General features: G+C 43.1%; 1 protein-coding gene across 5 annotated transcripts in view; it reads left to right on the top strand.

The window, feature by feature from the left end:
- TEX2 (testis expressed 2) overlaps positions 1 to 17,796 on the top strand; it is a 120,441-nt gene that overhangs the window by 49,451 nt on the left and 53,194 nt on the right. For all 5 annotated transcript variants that reach the window (XM_055255854.2, XM_055255858.2, XM_055255856.2 and 2 more), the window contains exon 2: positions 1,992 to 3,660. In XM_055255854.2, coding sequence (XP_055111829.1) covers positions 2,017 to 3,660 — 1,644 coding nt within the window. In that variant the 5' untranslated portion in view covers positions 1,992 to 2,016. The remainder of the gene's footprint in view (positions 1 to 1,991; positions 3,661 to 17,796) is intronic.

The raw sequence follows: 17,796 nt of genomic DNA, 5'->3' as shown, positions 1-17,796 counted from the left end.
TTATCAAATACCAAACTTTGTTTTTAAATTACCTCTATAATTTTCTTTTTAAATTGCCCTTATAAAACTAGATGATAGTTAAATGAAAAACATATGTTGCTTCTGATATTTTTCTTAGTAAGCCTACAAACTCCTTAGCTTAAGATAACAGGGAAGGATTGTCCTGGACCCGAGGCTGTGTTTTTCTGGCTGCTGCCAGTTCCTGGATTTAAATTGCTTTGTTGGTGGATGGAGATCATTCCCTTTTCCTGGGTTCAGGATAGGAAAGCCTGAGGGTCACAAATGAGCCTGGACAGAACTGTGTGTGAAAGTTTTTATGAGTAACTTCTCTCAAATATTTGATACTAAAATTGTGTAGTTTCAGCTTGAGTCCATGTTGCGGCTGGGCCCTTGAATGTAATTCTTGTCATCCTTGGAATATTTCCTCCTTCTAGTGATCCAGGATCACTGTTTCCCAAACCCCCCATTCCCCTACCCATTTTATGATTTCTCTTGTTGGCAATATCAGTTGCCAGCATTTTGAACCTGAATATTTAGCAGAAGGCTTAAATTAGGAGCTCTTCAAATTAAAGAAATAAGGAAGCCACATAATGTTGATTGCGGTAGATTACTTGTAAGTGTATTGTGTTGGCTTGTTCAAAGTCCCACAGAGTCAGCTGTAGAAAGACAAGTACTAGAAGCCCTATGTCCTGGGCCCAAGCTGGGTGCTCTTTCCACTGCCCCACGATGCCCCTCTTGTCTCAATGGCCTCCCACTGCTCCCCACACTCACCCTCTGTCCTGGAAACAGAATAGAGCCAGGTGGCTGCACACACCATGCCCATTGCCATCTTTATGCCCTTGTCCCTTCCCTCTGCCTAATCATGCTCATCCCACTACAACTCACCCATCAGTTCCAAAGACCCGTTTGGTGTCCCACCTCCCACACTGGTGTTATCCTCCTCAGAATTCCTAAAGTGTGCCCTGTGTCTTGGCTCCTTTTACATGGTCTCTGTCCAGGGGTGGTCTTAATTTTTACATAGTTAGGGCTAGTGCCCAGTAAATGGGCCATGAGTGAATAAAGAGAGATGACTGTCCCATGTTACAAGGTGGGCGTGGCATCTTGTTTTGCTGCCCAACCTTTCAGGCTTCTGACTTCATTCCAGCTAAGCTCCAGAAAGGAGCAATCAGCTATTAAGCTCCAGAAGGGCAGAAAGCATAGCTTCCACGTGTCTCACCACAGTCCTTGGTAGAGTTCTTGGTTGGTGGTGGGTTACAGCAGTGATACTTCATTTCCCTGACACGTGAATCTTGCATTCAGTTTAAAATATGTTTACTTTATCCTGACACCTCAGAACGTGGCCATGTCTTCATGGCTGCCTAAATACTCTGGTCTTACGGTACCTACCATTTGAGGAGGCCAACAGGTCATGGTAATTAGTTTACAGATTTCTGCATTTGGATACCTTGCTACTTATTTGCAATAGCAGGAAGTTGGGAGATGCAGGCCAAATAATTGTTAGGATTGCTGTGAAAATTGCAGTGAACGCAATACCCCTCCTTGGTTAGCTTGTTACAGCTAGAAGACCCCTAGTGAAATTTTTTTTCCAAGATCCTCAAACTCAACAGGATGCTACATTTTATCCTGTTGGACTTCTGAAGCAATGCTGGTAACATCTATTGTTCAGGTATTTCAAGGCTTAAGATAGAGAATTGTTGGTAGAAATTAACCAGTTAAAAGGGAGGAAACGATTACTCAGATGTTGTGAAATAAGACAGATTGTACGGCATTTATAACATTGGTTATGTAGTTTGCTCATAAAAGAGAATGCCTAACTGGAATTTAGTGAAAATTAAACCATTAAAACCAATGAAGTGAAAAACAGTGGACATCTGCCAAGTAAAAGCATAATCACCACTTAAACAGCTTCATCTGTGCTCCTATCTGCGAATGACAGTGTCTCCTGTGGAAAAACTGCTCTCTGACTTCTGGTGTTCTCACTGTTTTCACAGAGCCTGAGCCCTTGTGAAGCCGGCAATGACAAGTCTGTATGGTCGCCATGCCGAGAAAACCACTGACATGCCAAAACCATCAGCCCCTAAAGTGCACGTGCAGAGGTCCGTGTCCCGAGATACCATCGCCATTCACTTCTCAGCATCCGGCGAGGAGGAGGAGGAAGAGGAGGAGGAGTTCAGGGAGTACTTTGAGGAGGGGCTGGATGACCAAAGCATTGTAACAGGGCTGGAAGCCAAGGAAGACCTCTATCTTGAACCCCAGGTTGGCCATGACCCCGCCGGCCCTGCTGCCTCGCCTGTCCTGGCAGATGGACTGTCCATGTCCCAGGCCTCTGCCATTTTGCCCGTCTCCAAGAACACTGTAAAGCTGTTGGAGTCACCTGTTCCAGCAGCACAAGTATTAAGTACAGTGCCATTGGCTCTGTCCCCAGGGTCGTCTTTGTCGGGGCCCTTAGCTAGCTCTCCCAGTGTGTCATCCCTTTCTGAGCAGAAAACCAGTTCTTCCTCCCCATTGTCCTCTCCTTCTAAGTCTCCCATCCTCTCATCCAGTGCCTCAACCTCCACCCTTTCCAGTGCAAAACCCTTCATGAGCCTTGTGAAGTCCCTGTCGACTGAGGTGGAGCCAAAAGAATCCCCACACCCCCCAAGGCACAGGCACTTGATGAAGACATTAGTCAAGTCTCTGTCCACGGACACTTCCCGGCAGGAGGCGGATACAGTGTCCTATAAGCCACCTGATTCCAAACTGAACTTACACCTGTTCAAGCAGTTCACACAACCCCGAAACACAGGTGGAGATTCCAAAACTGCACCTTCTTCCCCACTGACTTCTCCCTCTGATACTCGTTCCTTTTTTAAAGTGCCCGAAATGGAGGCTAAAATTGAAGATACTAAACGACGCCTTTCAGAAGTCATCTATGAGCCTTTTCAGCTCCTTAGTAAAATTATAGGGGAAGAAAGTGGCAGCCATAGGCCCAAAGCCTTATCTTCAAGTGCTTCAGAACTCTCCAATCTGTCCAGCTTGAACGGGCACTTGGAAAGCAATAACAACTACAGCATCAAGGAGGAGGAGTGTGATTCTGAGGGGGATGGCTACGGAAGTGATTCCAACATCCCCAAAAGTGACCACCCAAAGTCCACTGATGAGCCCGCAAGAGAGATGGAACTGAAAAGTTCCCAGGGGAGCAGTCTGAAGGATTTAGGCCTGAAGACAAGTTCTCTAGTTCTGGAGAAATGTTCTTTGTCTGCCTTAGTGAGCAAAGAAGATGAAGAGTTTTGTGAACTGTACACTGAGGACTTCGATTTGGAAATGGAGGGGGAGAGTAAAGTTGATAAGCTCCCTGATATTCCTCTCAAGCCAGAGGTGCTCGCGGAAGATGGTGTGGTCCTTGATAGTGAGGACGAGGCGGACTCAGCCGTGCAGCACCCGGAATTGCCAGTGAAGACGTTGGGCTTCTTTATAATGTGTGTCTATGTGTACCTCATCCTCCCCCTCCCCCACTATGTGAGTGGACTCTTTCTGGGAATTGGCCTTGGATTCATGACTGCGGTTTGCGTGATTTGGTTTTTTACACCACCAAGTGCTCATAAATATCACAAGTTACATAAAAACCTGCGACACTGGAACACAAGATCTCTGGATATCAAAGAACCTGAAATACTGAAGGTAAGCCTCTTCCCGGGAGCTGGCTAGTACACACACTTCTCACATACAGCAGTATTTTAGATCTGACTTGTTTTTTGGTTAGCTGTTAAAGATTTTTGCACAAGCCGTGTTTTTTAAGACCTTGGGGCCACTTCATTCTCCAGGCACCCAATCAACTGATCTGGTAAACCTCATTCTAACCCAAGCTTTGCAGATTCACAAAGTAGTTTCTGAAAGATCTCCGTGACTCTAGAGAGTAGTGTTTACATCAATTCCTGTTCTGGTCTGTCTCTAAACTTGCTTGGAATGTGCTACTTGCTGAGCATTTGTAATGGCTGAATCTGTTAGGGTTCACTATTCTTGAGACCTTGAAGAAGGGTTAAATACTCCCGGAATTGCAAGAGGAGGGAAGGAAGAAGAGAAGGCAAATTAATGTCAGCTGTTGGCCCCTGCTGGTGCTCCTCTTTCCTCTGCACAGTGGGGAATGGGATGGAGAAAGAGATGTCACCTTTCATTGCATATCAGATGTCAGGCTTTTGGGTCTCCTGAGGGGTACCTGGGATAATTCATTGGGAAGCAGGAAGAAACATTCATCTAGCTGTCTAATCTTTCAATTGAGATGGAGTCTCACTATGTTGCCCAGGCTGGTCTCAAACTTCTGGGCTCAAGTGATCCTCCTGCTTCAGCCTTCCAAAGTGCTGGGATTACAGGTATGAGCTGCTGTGTCCAGCCTAGAACTTCTATTTATTATTATTTTTTTGCATATTAAAATTTCTGGTTGTGTGTATACACACTATAAAAGTACAATTAGAGCTTATATAGTTTATAAGTTATATGTACACACACATTTATGTACAGTATCCAAGGGGGTGTTGGTTTCAGGACCCCCCACGGATACCAAAATCCATGAATGTTTAAGTCCCTTATGTAAAATGGCATAGTATTTGTATTAATATATAACCTATGCTCATTCTCCTGTATACTTTTAAATCATCTCTAGATTACTTATAATACCTAATATAATGTGAATGGTTATTATGCTGTATTTTTAAATTTGTATCTTTTTTACTGTTGGATTGTTATTTTTTGCTTTTTTTTTAATTTCATATTTTCAATCCAAGGTTGATTGAATCCATGGATACAGAGGGCTGACTGTATATGTTTTTAGAGATAAGGTGGAGAGCCAGAAAAGTTTAGAGACCACTGCTTTATAAAAGTTATCTAATTCAGCTTCACAACCATCCAGGAGTTTGATGCTTTCAGTTTTACACATGAGGAGATTCAGGCTCTGAGAGAGGTAGTCATTGTCCAAGGTTTCTTGCTACTTAATAAGTAATAGAGGCCGGGCATGGTGGCTCACGCCTGTAATTCCAGCACTTTTGGAGGCTGAGGGAGGCAGATCACTTGAGGTCAGGAGTTCAAGACCAGCCTGGCCAACATGGTGAAACCCTGTCTCTACTGAAAATACAATAATTAGCTGGGCTTGGTGGCGTGCACCTGTAATCTCAGCTACTTGGGAGGCTGAGGCAGGAGAATTGCTTGGGCCTGGGGGCTGAGGCTGCAGTGAGCTGAGATTGCACCACTGCACTCCAGCCTGGGTGACAGAGTGAGACTCTGTCTCAAAAATAATAATAATAATAATAATAAAATAAGTAACAGAGGTAGGCTTTGGAGCCTTTGTGTGTCCTCTTCCTGCTTTTCCCATGACACCTCTCTGCAGAAAGTTCACACCTAGACCTGTCTGGAGAATTCCTTGTGTTATAGGAGATGTATGAAAAGGAAAACTTGAGCCGGGCGCGGTGGCTCACGCTTGTAATCCCAGCACTTTGGGAGGCCGAGGCGGGCGGATCACGAGGTCAGGAGATCGAGACCGCGGTGAAACCCCGTCTCTACTAAAAATACAAAAAATTAGCCGGGCGTGGTGGCGGGCGCCTGTAGTCCCAGCTACTCGGAGAGGCTGAGGCAGGAGAATGGCGTGAACCCGGGAGGCGGAGCTTGCAGTGAGCCGAGATTGCGCCACTGCACTCCAGCCTGGGCGACAGAGCGAGACTCCGTCTCAAAAAAAAAAAAAAAAAAAGAAAAGGAAAACTTGGTTTCCCTGAAGCAATTTTGAACCTTAATTATTGGTTTTAATCTTTAGCTTTTCAAGTTCAAAGCTTGTTTGGCTTCTTGGTTAAATGAAAGGTATTATTTGCCCATCTATTTAAATGAGAATGCTCTAAAAATGGCAGCATGATCTCTCTTTTTTTTTTTTTGAGATGGAGTCTTGCTCTCTCGCCCAGGCTGGAGTGCAGTGGCGCAATCTCGGCTCACTACAAGCTCCGCCTCCCGGGTTCACGCCATTCTCCTGCCTCAGCCTCTCCGAGTAGCTGGGACTACAGGCGCCCGCCACCACGCCCGGCTAATTTTTTTGTATTTTTTTTAGTGGAGACGGGGTTTCACCGTGGTCTCGATCTCCTGACCTCGTGATCCGCCCGCCTCGGCCTCCCAAAGTGCTGGGATTACAAGCGTGAGCCACCGCGCCCGGCCAGATCTCTCTTTATTGCAAAAAAAAAAAAAAGCCAGGGATTGGGGAGAACTCTTTTAGGATCCAAAATAGTATTTGTTTTTAAATTTCATTGACTTTTTTCCTTGTTCAAAGGAAATACATGGTTAATGTTTTAAAAACACAGGAAACCCAAAGAAAAACAAAATTTGATCACACTAGTGGAAGGGAATTACAGTTAATGATTTGGCGTATATCCTAGTTTTTTGGGTTTTTAAAATTTCTGCATATAGGAAGATATACATCACATACATGCCTACTCACCCACTCTTTTTGTTTTGATTTAATAGGATCAGATATTTTGCAGTCTGACCTTTTTTCTTTCTTTCACATGGCAATATGTTATGACACTTTCTTCTTTAAGAGAAGCTGATGTTGAATCTTGTGGATGTGACACCCTTAAGCTTAGCGTTAATAAATGAAGTGGAGCAAAAATGACTCACACGTGGTTGCTAAGCTTTTTTTGATAGGGTGGTGCAGTGACTACCTGAAGTACATGCCCTCCAAGTAAGTTAGTGCTAACTTTAGCAAGGAAAAATTGCGCTTATATTAACTCCAGTACCTAATGACTGACTGTGGCATTCGGTTTAAACTGGTTTGAGCACTGACTTGTCTTAGGAAGATTTTAATTTTAATCCAGTCAATCTTTAGTGTTTTTTCCTACCCTCTTCTCACATGTAAATTATTTAGTGTCAATCCAATCACTGCAATGTGTCAAGAGTTTACTAACTACACAGGGTGCCGATGGAATGGGATTTTAATGTTATGGCACAGCCTGGTTGCTTTGATCCGATCACTGGAAGAATAAAGGCAACACTGTGATGCTGAGCACTGCAGTGGGCTAAGTGTTGGGTGTATTATCTCATTCAATCCTCGTCACAACTCTGTTCAGTTAGCGTATATGTGCTCATGCAGATGGAGGCCCACAGAAGTTAAGTTATTGCCCAAGGCCACACAGCTAGTGCGTGGTGGAGCCTTGTAGGACAGTGTTTTCTTTTAAGGAAAGTGTTTTGCCCACAGTGGCTGGGATAAATGTATTTGAATTTTCCTTGTAGAGAACAAGTACTTTAATGCTTTCATAGACTGACACCCCTAATCCAAGCAAATTGTCATAGACTAAGCATTTATTCTTCCTTATTGCTGTTTGGACAACTCTGATCACTTTGGTAATTCTTTTTTCATTCTTATCCTTAAGTTGTTTAGAATGGTTTCATTACTAAAGAGAAAACTATATTTTAGCCTGAAGTCTTTTGTTGGGTATGCAGTGTTGTGTTTAGAAACTGGGCTGAATGCATTCTCTATTTAGAAAAGGGACACTACTATGAATTAGAAGGATATGCTGTCTGTTACAAGCTAATTTCAAATGCAAATGTTCTTTGGACTTAGTTAATTTTACTGAATGGGAGATTATACTCTTGGGAACCATTTTTAAACTATAGTACTTTAAAACATTTAGCAGCGTTGACATTAACTTTAGGACCCAAGTTTTATTGTTAATATTCCATAAGCTTCATGAATGCATAGGCCCTGTCCATCTTGTTCATCTTGTATCCTCAGCACCTGCCATGTATTAGGTATGTGATAGGTAATTGTTGGCTGAATGGATGGGTAGATGAATGAAGGAGTGAGATTTTATCAGAAAATTTGAGCAGTGAGTTGGTATTGACCCTGTCATCTCCTGGTGACTTTGCTTTTTGAAAGAAATCCCTAGCTGGGCATGGTGGCCCACACCTGTAATCCCAGAGCTTTGGGAGGCTGAGGCAGAAGGATCACCTGAAGCCAGGAGTTTGAGACCAGCCTGGGCAACATAGCAAGATCCCATCTCTACAAAAAATTTAAAATAATTAGCCAGGTATGGTGGTACATGCATGTGGTCCCAGCTACTCAGGAGGGTGAGGTGGGAGGATCACTTGAGTCCAGGAGTTTGAAGCTACAGTGAGCCATGATAACACCACTACACTCCAGCCTGGGTGACAGAATGAGACTCTGTCTCTAAAAAAATAAAATAAATCCTTGATACTTGCTTTAAAAAAGAATAGGGTTTGATAGGAGTGATCTTTTAAGAAAATGAAAATAATTACTAAAAAGTAAAGCTTTTGGTTGGGCGTGGTAGCTCACCCCTGTAATCCCAGCACTTTGGAAGGCCAAGGCAGAGGCTTGCTTAAGGCCAGGAGTTCAAGACCAGCCTGGGCAACATAGTGGGACCACCATGTCTATAAAAGTTTTATTTAAAAAGCCAGGTGTGGTGGCACAGCCTGCAGTCCCAGCCACTCGAGAGGCTGAGGCAGGAAGATCGCTTGAGCTCAGGGGGTCAAGGCTGCACTGAGCCGTGATCATGCCACTGCACTCCGGCCTGGGCAATAGAGTGTGACCCTGTCTCAAAAAAAAAAAAAAAAAACAGTAAAGCTTTTCCTAAGCTTTTTTTCTGAAAGTGGACAAGCCAAGACAGTCCATCTTTAACAGGATTTGAAGCTTGACATTTGTTGCTTAGAAATCGACTGGTGGGTGACAAGTCTGCTCTCTTGTGACCAGTGCTCACGCAGTGCTGCCCTCCTGAATGCAAAGGGAGTAGTAGAAAGGCAAATACTGGCTGGGCGCGGTGGCTCACGCCTGTAATCCCAGCACTTTGGGAGGCCGAGGCAGGCGGATCACGAGGTCAGGAGATCGAGACCATCCTGGCTAACACAGTGAGATCCTGTCTCTACTAAAAATACAAAAAAATTAGCCGGGCGTGGTGGCGGGTGCCCTATAGTCCCAGCTAGTTGTGAGGCTGAGGCAGGAGAATGGCGTGAACCTGGGAGGCAAAGCTTGCAGTGAGCTGCGATCGCGCCACTGCCCTCCAGCCTGAGTGACAGAACGAGACTCCGTCCCAAAAAAAAGAAAAAAAAAGGCAAATACTAAGTGGAGGATTGGAGAAATGGCCAGTGATGAGTTCCAGATTTCCACTCTGCCTCCAGGTTGATGGCTTTAAAGTGATGTAGGAGATAGGCCTTGGTTTCTTTATAAAACAGGCCTGTGAACTTGTTTCTAGGGCAAGCCAAAAGAGCTACTTCTTGAAAATGTTTGATTTCAGGGGATAAGTGAGTTTGAATTATTTTGTGTATATCTGATCCAATTTAGTTGGTATTTACAGAAGATGGTGCAGTTCTTGAGGGAAGGTACAGAAGGAAGCCTTTTTTTTAAAAAGCTCACCAGTATGGGAGACTATAATACCTGCCTGCGACCAAGATCTCTAAGACAGGCCCAGCCCGGGACCGAGATCCCACATACTTTATGCCCTAAGAGGACTCCATATATGAGCTGTGAACCAGTCAGGCAGCGAGCTGGGTGCTCAGGGACTGTTTTAGGAGACCATGTGGTTTTGAACCTCTGAGCCATATAAGTTCTCACTGATGGGTCCAGGAACTGCTTGCAGCCAGACTGGACTGAGTCCTGCTCCTTTACTGGTTCCATGAACAGTTCAAGGAGCATTGCAGTTTTTCTTCTGGGTAATGTCACATGATGAGGAAAGAATGGAGAAAAGGAAAGCTTTTGTGTACTTTATCAGGGTCCTCACTGCAGACATATGTATTTATATATGACGCTGCAGCAGTGATGCATTTATGGGATGACAAACCAAGTAGTAGCTAATCTCAAAGACTGTTGTGTGGTTGTCTAGGCCCTATGGTACTCCGCCGTCTCCCCCTCTGAACCCATTTGATCAGCAGCTGTACTGTCTGGAATATAAGTAAAAAAGAGGCCGGGTGTGGTGGCTCACGCCTGTAATCCCAGCACTTTAGGAGGCCGAGGTGGGTGGATCATGTGAGGTCAGGAGTTCAAGACCAGCCTGGCCAACATGGTGGAACCCCCTTCTCTACTAAAAATACAAAATTAGCCGGGTGTGGTGGGGCATGCCTGTAATCCTAGTTACTTGGGAGGCTGAGGCAGGAGAATTGCTTGAACCTGGGAGGTGGAGGTTGCAGTGAGCTGAGATCGCACCACTGCACTCTTGTTGCCTGGGCAACAAGAACGAAACTCCGTCTCAAAAAAAAAAAAAGTAAGACCTCTATGTGGCCAAAGAGCTGTCACCAAGTCCACAGAAGAATTCTTAGGACCTCCTCCAAAGCTTGCTTGTTCTTAGTATGTTGGAGTTCATACCTGATGAGAAGCAGCAAATAGGAGAAAGGTTGCTACAGGCATTCAACAGGAAGTGGCACGTGAATGCGTGAAAGCAAAGGCCAATAGCAAAATGTGAGAAGAAGCTCACAGGACTTAGAGCATGGTGGGCTGGCCAGGTTAGCTCAAGGTAGAGAGCCTCGTGTGTGCCACAGACCAAGGGCATCCCTGTAGTGACACCCCCTGTGTGGTAGCCTTCTGGAGTTCTTATGTTGGGTGACTGGCTAGATGCCCTAAGCTGGGGACCTTGGGGAAGGGTGGGTTTGGGCATGGGGAAAATGGGGCATTTAGAGTCAGCAAACTGCACTTGGCATGTTTGCTTAGCCAAATCAGATGGTCCCTTGCCCAGGATTATTTTTAATTCAGAGCCATTCCTGGTGCACACTAACTTTCTGCATGTTTATAATGAAAAGCTTCCTGAAGATTTCATATAATGGTCTTAGATTTATGTTTGAGTATATGACTGATGCAATTTTGAATTATATTCATGAGCAAATTCTTTATCTCAGATTTATAAACCACTAGCAGAACACAGCAGTAGCATATTGGTTTCCAGAGTGATAATCCATCTCTTTTTTAAAGATACGGACTGCAAGTTTGACTAAAATTATATTTAGGCCATGGCAGAAACTAATAGAAATGAATTTTGGAGAACCTTTTTTTCTTTAGATTGTGTCACATGTAGATATTTAATAAGAGGGATAGGTTTTAAAAATAGGTTCCCTGAATATAGGCTTTGGTTTTGATATATAAAAGAATAATTTTGGGGGGAGGACATGATCAATTTTGAGAAGAAATTCCAATTTGTAAATTTAATCTCAATTTCTTGAAATTCTTTCAAGAAATTAGAGTAAGCAAGTCTTTAGGAGAAAATGGCCATTACATGCAGCCCAAAGAGACTTGGATTGCTTTTTGTGGTCTCTTATAACTTAGAATAAGAACAAGAAATTTGAGTGCATTTCTTTCGACATTATACTTTACTGAAAATATCCTGCCCCTATAATGGGTTACCTGATTTTTTATGTATGGTTTTTATAAACATGGCTATTTCCCAGTGCCCCTTGTTGTAGAATAGTTTTCAGATGAGATGTTTGTTTGTTTGTATGTTTGTTTGTTTTGCCTCGCTCTGTCGCTCAGGCTAGAGTGCAGTGGCACGATCTCGGCTCACTGCAACCTCTGCCTCCCGGGTTCAGGCAGTTCTCCTGCCTCAGCCTCCAGAATAGCTGGGATTACATGTGCGCACCACCATGCTCAGCTAATCAGTGAGATATTCTGATGCAGGCAGCCCTCACTTACTAGAAGGTACCCCTTGTGTTGAAGTTGGAGAGGCAGCTGTGTGCAACATGCTTCCTGAATTCCATAGGAACAATATGGTTAAGGATGTCAGGTAGTCCCAAAATGACTTTTTTGAACTTTCATTTTTAAACTATTTATTGATGAAAATATTAAATACAGACAAAAGTAGAGGCAATAGTAAAATGAACCCCCCATGTGCCTGACACCCAGTTTCAACAATTGTCAGCCTTTTGCCAGTTTTTCACTCAATTCATTAACTTATGGCATGGCTGAATTGTAATTCTGGTTACCTATATATAAGTACAGTTTCTAGCATCCTGAAAATGCCTCCTGAACTCTGTAAGAAAAGTACCAAAAACATCGAAGATTCTTATTGTAATTGTTCAATAATTAGCCGTTAAGAAGGGGTTTGCTGCACTCCAAAGGTAAGTTTGCCAGCAAGATGGTTCTAGGGCATGAGTGTGTTTTTGTGTGGGTGCCCAGGCCATAGCTGTTGACTCACTGTTTTCATTCCATTACTTCTTGCAGTGGTGTTCAAATGGGTTGCAGAAGACACTAATCAAGAAGAAAATAGTAAAGTTTCTGTCTGTATCAGTCTTTGCTCTTTCTAGCTAAGAAAGTAAATAAGCCTTGCTGATATTTAACATACAGATGACCACATATTGACTTTTGGCCGAAAACCTTGGAAATTATCAGTAAGACTCTGAAATACAGATTTACACTCAGGATCATCAACAGTGATCCTCACCTTGAGTGTATGTATCGTGCCTTAAGGTATCAGCTGAAGATAGTACAAAGCTGTCATACTGGAAAAACTAAAAATTATCAAAAGGATAATTATTTCATCTTTTGCTCTTTATTTCTATTCTGTACTTTATATAAAAGCTGTATATATTGGAACATGTGTATAACTTATAAGTAAAGGTTTGTATTTGTACATACCCAAAAAGTTGTTTGATAGAATGCGTGATCTGAAAAGTGACAGAGGCTGCTAATTTATTTGCTTGCTGATCTATTTATCTTACAATTTTAACCCTTGTTAATATGATTTAATGTTTATCATGTATTAACGTAACTCAGACCTTGGTCATTTCAGTGGTTCATCTGAGATCATTTTACCTTTCTAATTTGAATCCACGTTATCTCCTATTCTATTACTGTCTGTCAGTGCATTATAATTTCAAAAATGTTCTGTGGCCACCTGAGTTTGGGGGATTCTGCACTGGAGGATAGGAGAGCAGGATAAAGCTGTGGCTTTAGCCCCGACTCCAGTGCTTCTAGTGGCATTGCTGGGAAGGTGACCTTGAAGCAGGCAGTTGGAGGATGTGGACGGTATTAATGGCACTTCCCTCCCCTAATGGGCTTTCTTTCTTTTCTTTTTTTAATGTTCTTTAGTGTCTTTGAGCAGCATTTATTTTGAATGTTGATTCTCTGCTTAAGGCTATCATTTATAGTATGAATTCTGGATGTCTGTGGGTCTGCTTGTCTTTCATGGGTAAAATCAAATTTGTGTCTCAGGACCTATAAAGTTTATTAGACTGTCCCGCCCCTGCCATATTCTCAAACTCCATGATCTATGATGCTGTGTTTATGATACCGATGATGCCGGTTCTAAACCGTTAATACATCAAAAAAGGTTTAGGCCTGGTAAAGACAAAATCCTGCTTATGTTTTAGTTTTGGAGACAGAGAGTAATTACCTTTTTATGTGCTTCAGAGATGATTTTCAACAGGAGTGGCCTCAGGCCCTGGCTCTATTCTTGTGTATGGGATTTTCTCCTTCCCTGATACACTTGAAGGAATGATACAGGGATCTGAATGACAGGTGGACTGAAATGCCAGCACAGCCACATGTCAGCAGGGTGAAAACATGCTGCATTGTTACTGCTTTCAGACAGGCACGCAGTGCCTGAATTCTCATCACTTCCTCGGGCTATAGGGCTGGCACTTTTCTCTAGTCAGCTCAGCATCAAGCTGAGCAATAGAGCATTGGCCTTGAACTTCTGATTGGCACTGTAACTGAAAGCACGGTAGTAGTTCTTCCAGACTTTATTATTTTGCAAAAGGTTAATTGTAGCTTTTAATCTTTTAAAATATTAAATGGCCCCTTTATAGATTGTGGTTTTATACTTTCAGCCATACGTGTCTTCTGAATCCAGCAGAGAATTGAGAGAAACCCCTGACCTTTTACAAATGCCATCACAGGACCAGTCTGTGGGCCAGACAGCTGCAGCCTGGCTGACTGGGTCATTGTCCCCACGGGGTGCACTGTGTCCATTTTAACAGCTCTAGCTTCAGAAAGAAACAAAGCTTGTCTGAGTCGCTTTAGTGTAGGTTGAGAGCATCTCTGAGTGTTTTCGGTTGAGCTGTTGAAATGGAATGTTGCTATCTATATGCCGTATCTCTCTATACCCATTCTCATGTCTCATAACAAGGTTGGATGAATACTTTACTTGGTAAGAAATTCAGGGTTAAGAATTTTAGAACAGCTGAGCACTGGGTAGTTGGGCACTATATGGAGAACAGGGTGAAGACCTTGGAGTTGCTGTGCTTCTCTCAAGATTTGACAATTGCTGAAATCTGAAAATTTCATTTGCAGCTTAATCCAGGGACTTGGTCAGATCCTGGGTGGGGGGAAATGGCTGATTAATGGTATGAAAAGGTGATTAGGTTTGCACTGGGAGATTGCTTTCTGCAAGAGCAACCTGGTTTCAGGTCAATAAGAGTGTGAGGGGGCAGAATTAGGGAGGCTTGGAGGAAAGTTGTGCCTCAGCCTCTTGTCCTGAGCCTCCCTAAGGCCAGTCTGCAACCTGGTTCCTGACAATGGGGTCAAGTAGCAACTCCTGTGATCCTCTCAAGATTTCCTGTCAAAGCCTGTAATGTTCTGGAAAGAGCCTTAGATAAGGGGCAGGAAACATGGGCTCCAGTCACAATACCCCTCTCTGCTCTAGATAAGACTAGCTCATCTGATTTCTGTCCTGAAAATCTTTGGTTTCTGGGGTTATTTTCTTGTTCTGTGCTATTTTGTGCATTTTTACCTTGGTTTTTCTTTTTGAGAAGAGTGACCAAGTCTTCTAAGTAACCTCTACAGCTCCTTGCACTCATTAGGGCGTTAGCTTCTTCCTTTGCTTGTTCGTCTCACACAGCTAGCACTGTACTTACAAGCTGTGAGGGGCTTGCCAGCCTTCCTGCTTACTCCTGCTTCCCATAGATTTCATTTAATCCTCACAGCCACCTCTGAATTAGGCTTCCCTCATGTATTCAGTCAACAAACATTTGTTACAGTTGTGGTTGGCAGACATGATGATCCCTGCTCTTGTGGAGTTTATAACTCAGTTTAGTAAACCAGGCAGTTAACAGATACAGTGATGGGAGAGTACCAGAGAACTGAGCCTAGGTGAGGAGGGAGGCTTCCTAGGAGAAGTGTCGTCTTTGCCATGACCTAAGGGGTGACTAGGCACAAGCCAGACTGCAGGTGGGGCCGCGCCATGGAGCTGAGATAGCATCCCACACCTTGGAGTCAGGAACACTTGGTTTGAGTCCCAGACTTGCCACTCTGTAGACATTGGAAGGCAAATCACATCCCCTCTCTCACCACTTTTCTTTCCTGTAAAATCGTAGGGAATTGACAGAAATACAGGAGATAATGCACCTGGGGTACCTGGGCCATAAGGTGAGCTTAAATGTCAGCTATTATTATGAGTAGTAATATTAGTGTTTAAAAAACCATATGCTTATGATTTCTTTATAAACTCTAAACAAATTATACCTTAATAAACTGTCAGTAGGAGAAAAATCATTATGGTTTGAGCAGAGGGTGAGGTGTAGGGGCCAGGGAGGCGTGAAACTGGGCAGTAAACCACCTGGACCCTTTTACAGGTGAGCAAAGCAAGTGTCTGAGGGATAAGCATCACCTACCTTGGCAGGAGGTAAGTGGTGCAGGCATGATTGGCACCCAGGTCTGTCAGATTCCCAGTACTTCTGCTAAGGTAGGTGAGTTGGTTTCAGTGCATGTGTTTTGACCAGCAGTCTTTTGTGTAATTGGATATGATCAGTGTAGGGTCTCATTTAGGCTAACAAATGATTGTTCATAATAAATGTGTAATTCAAATTCTGATTTGTGTGCTGTGTTTGTTTTTTAGCGGCTGTGGACTTTAGATTTGATGAATCTTTAACACAAAGATAGGAACATGGTAGTTCAGGAAGGAGGAAATTTGAAGATAAAAGGGAAGGAGAAACCACAGTAGCTGGTGATTCTGAAAAGATGGGGGTAGGGAGAAGAAGGGCCAAGCCAAGCCCAAGCAGAATAAAGGAATTTGGGTCCCCTCCAGGCTTTCGCAAGAGAAGGAAAGCATCTCCTAGATTCTCTTTCTATGCCTACCTACTTCTTGCCTCTCACCTCTGCCTCCTGCAGTGCAGCAGGTAAGGTTTTGTGCTTTTGAACTGTGTAGGTAGGACTTGAAACTCCCTTCTCTCTTTCACATTCCTCTGAATCAGGTTGTTCTGGGATTCCTGAATTTGGCAAGTGGTAGAGGATGACCTTTATCTGTCAGAGCTGTCAGCAAAGAAGGTAATTGCATACTCATCTCAGAACTGTGCCCATGTGTGAGCACACAGGCTGCAGCCAGCAAGAACTCCACAGCGGCTGTTCTTCAGCTAAGGTGGTAGCTCAGGTTGCTGGGTTGAATGCCTGGTTTTGTGGCTGAAAACTGAATCCCTGAAGCACTGTGGAAATGGTTGCTCTTGTTATCCAGGGACAGGAATTTTCCTAGGAATAATAATTGAGCAGCAGTTGGTTAGACTGGAGCAGAGTAACAGCTCAGCACCTGAAACTGACCTGTGAACAGATGAGCTGATGTATTTGTATCTCAACACACATGCCTGTATGTCTTGTTTTGTTTTCTAAATCTAAAAATCAAAGGAATAAGCTAAAAAAATTGATATGTTTGTCTGTTAATTATCTTAATTTTCGTATAGAACGATGAGTTTTTCAAAAGCCTTCTACATAGAATACTCTTATTAATATTTCTGAATTTTTAATATTGCAGGTTAACTTTTAAAAGGGATTTTGAATTTCTACAATAGACGATTTCATTAGGTGATTACTTAGATTATCTTCTCTCATTTAATTATGCAAAGCATCTAATAAAATGGCAGAAAACTGCCATGTACTGAATGACTGTCTCTTATCACTAAGACTGAGTGTGTTGAAAGCATGCACAAGAAGAGAAAGGAAGGCTGTGCCCATTCTATTCATAGTTGAGCCAAGGGTCTAGGGCTCAAAAGCTTGAACTCAAGAACTGGCACTGTACTGTCCCTTCTATACTAGTCCTGAGCCATATGTGGCTGTTGAGCCCTTGAAGTGTAGCTAGTTGGAATCAAGATGTGTTCTAAGCGTAAAGTACACACTGGATTCTGAAGACTTAGTATGAAACAGAATGTAAAATACCAGTAATAATTTTTAATATTGATTACATGTTGAAATCATAATTTTGATATGAATTTAAATAAAATACATCGTTTAAATTAATTTTACCTGCTTTTTCTTTTTTAATGTGGCCCCTAGACCATTTAAAATTACACATTTTTGGCAAGACGCAGTGGCTCACGCCTGTAATCGCAGTACTTTGGGAGGCCAAGGTGGGTGGATCACTTGAGGTCAGGAGTTTGAGACCAGCCTGGCCAACATGGTGAAACTCCGTCTCTACTAAAAATATGAAAATTAGCCGGGCGTGGTGGCACACACCTGTAATCCCAGCTATTCAGGAGGCTGAGGCAGGAGAATCGCTTGAACGATGGAGGTGCAGGTTGCAGTGAGCCGAGGTCATGCCACTGCACTCCAGCCTGGGCAACAGAGCGAGACTCCATCTCAAAAAAATAAAATAAAAATAAAATTACATTTTTCATCACTCACATTTATGGCTCGCATTATATTAATATTTCCATTGTACAGCACCTCCCTGGACAAGTCTGCATTTTCTGACTTAGGAAAGACAAAATGAAAGCAATTGGAGAGAAACAACCTTTTATCCCTAAGTTTCTCTTATTCATAAATCAGATAATTAACGTGTACAATCCCAGGAGTTTCAAATGGGAAAAATCCCCACAGCTTACTTTACTCTATTTCTCAGAGACTGTCCTTTTCTTGGAGAACAGTTTCAT

The sequence above is a fragment of the Symphalangus syndactylus genome, chromosome 20, assembly GCF_028878055.3.
Source record: "Symphalangus syndactylus isolate Jambi chromosome 20, NHGRI_mSymSyn1-v2.1_pri, whole genome shotgun sequence".
NCBI classification, from domain to species: Eukaryota; Metazoa; Chordata; class Mammalia; order Primates; family Hylobatidae; genus Symphalangus; species Symphalangus syndactylus.
Note: the sequence above shows the minus strand (reverse complement) of the source record. Positions and strands in the feature narration are given on the sequence as shown.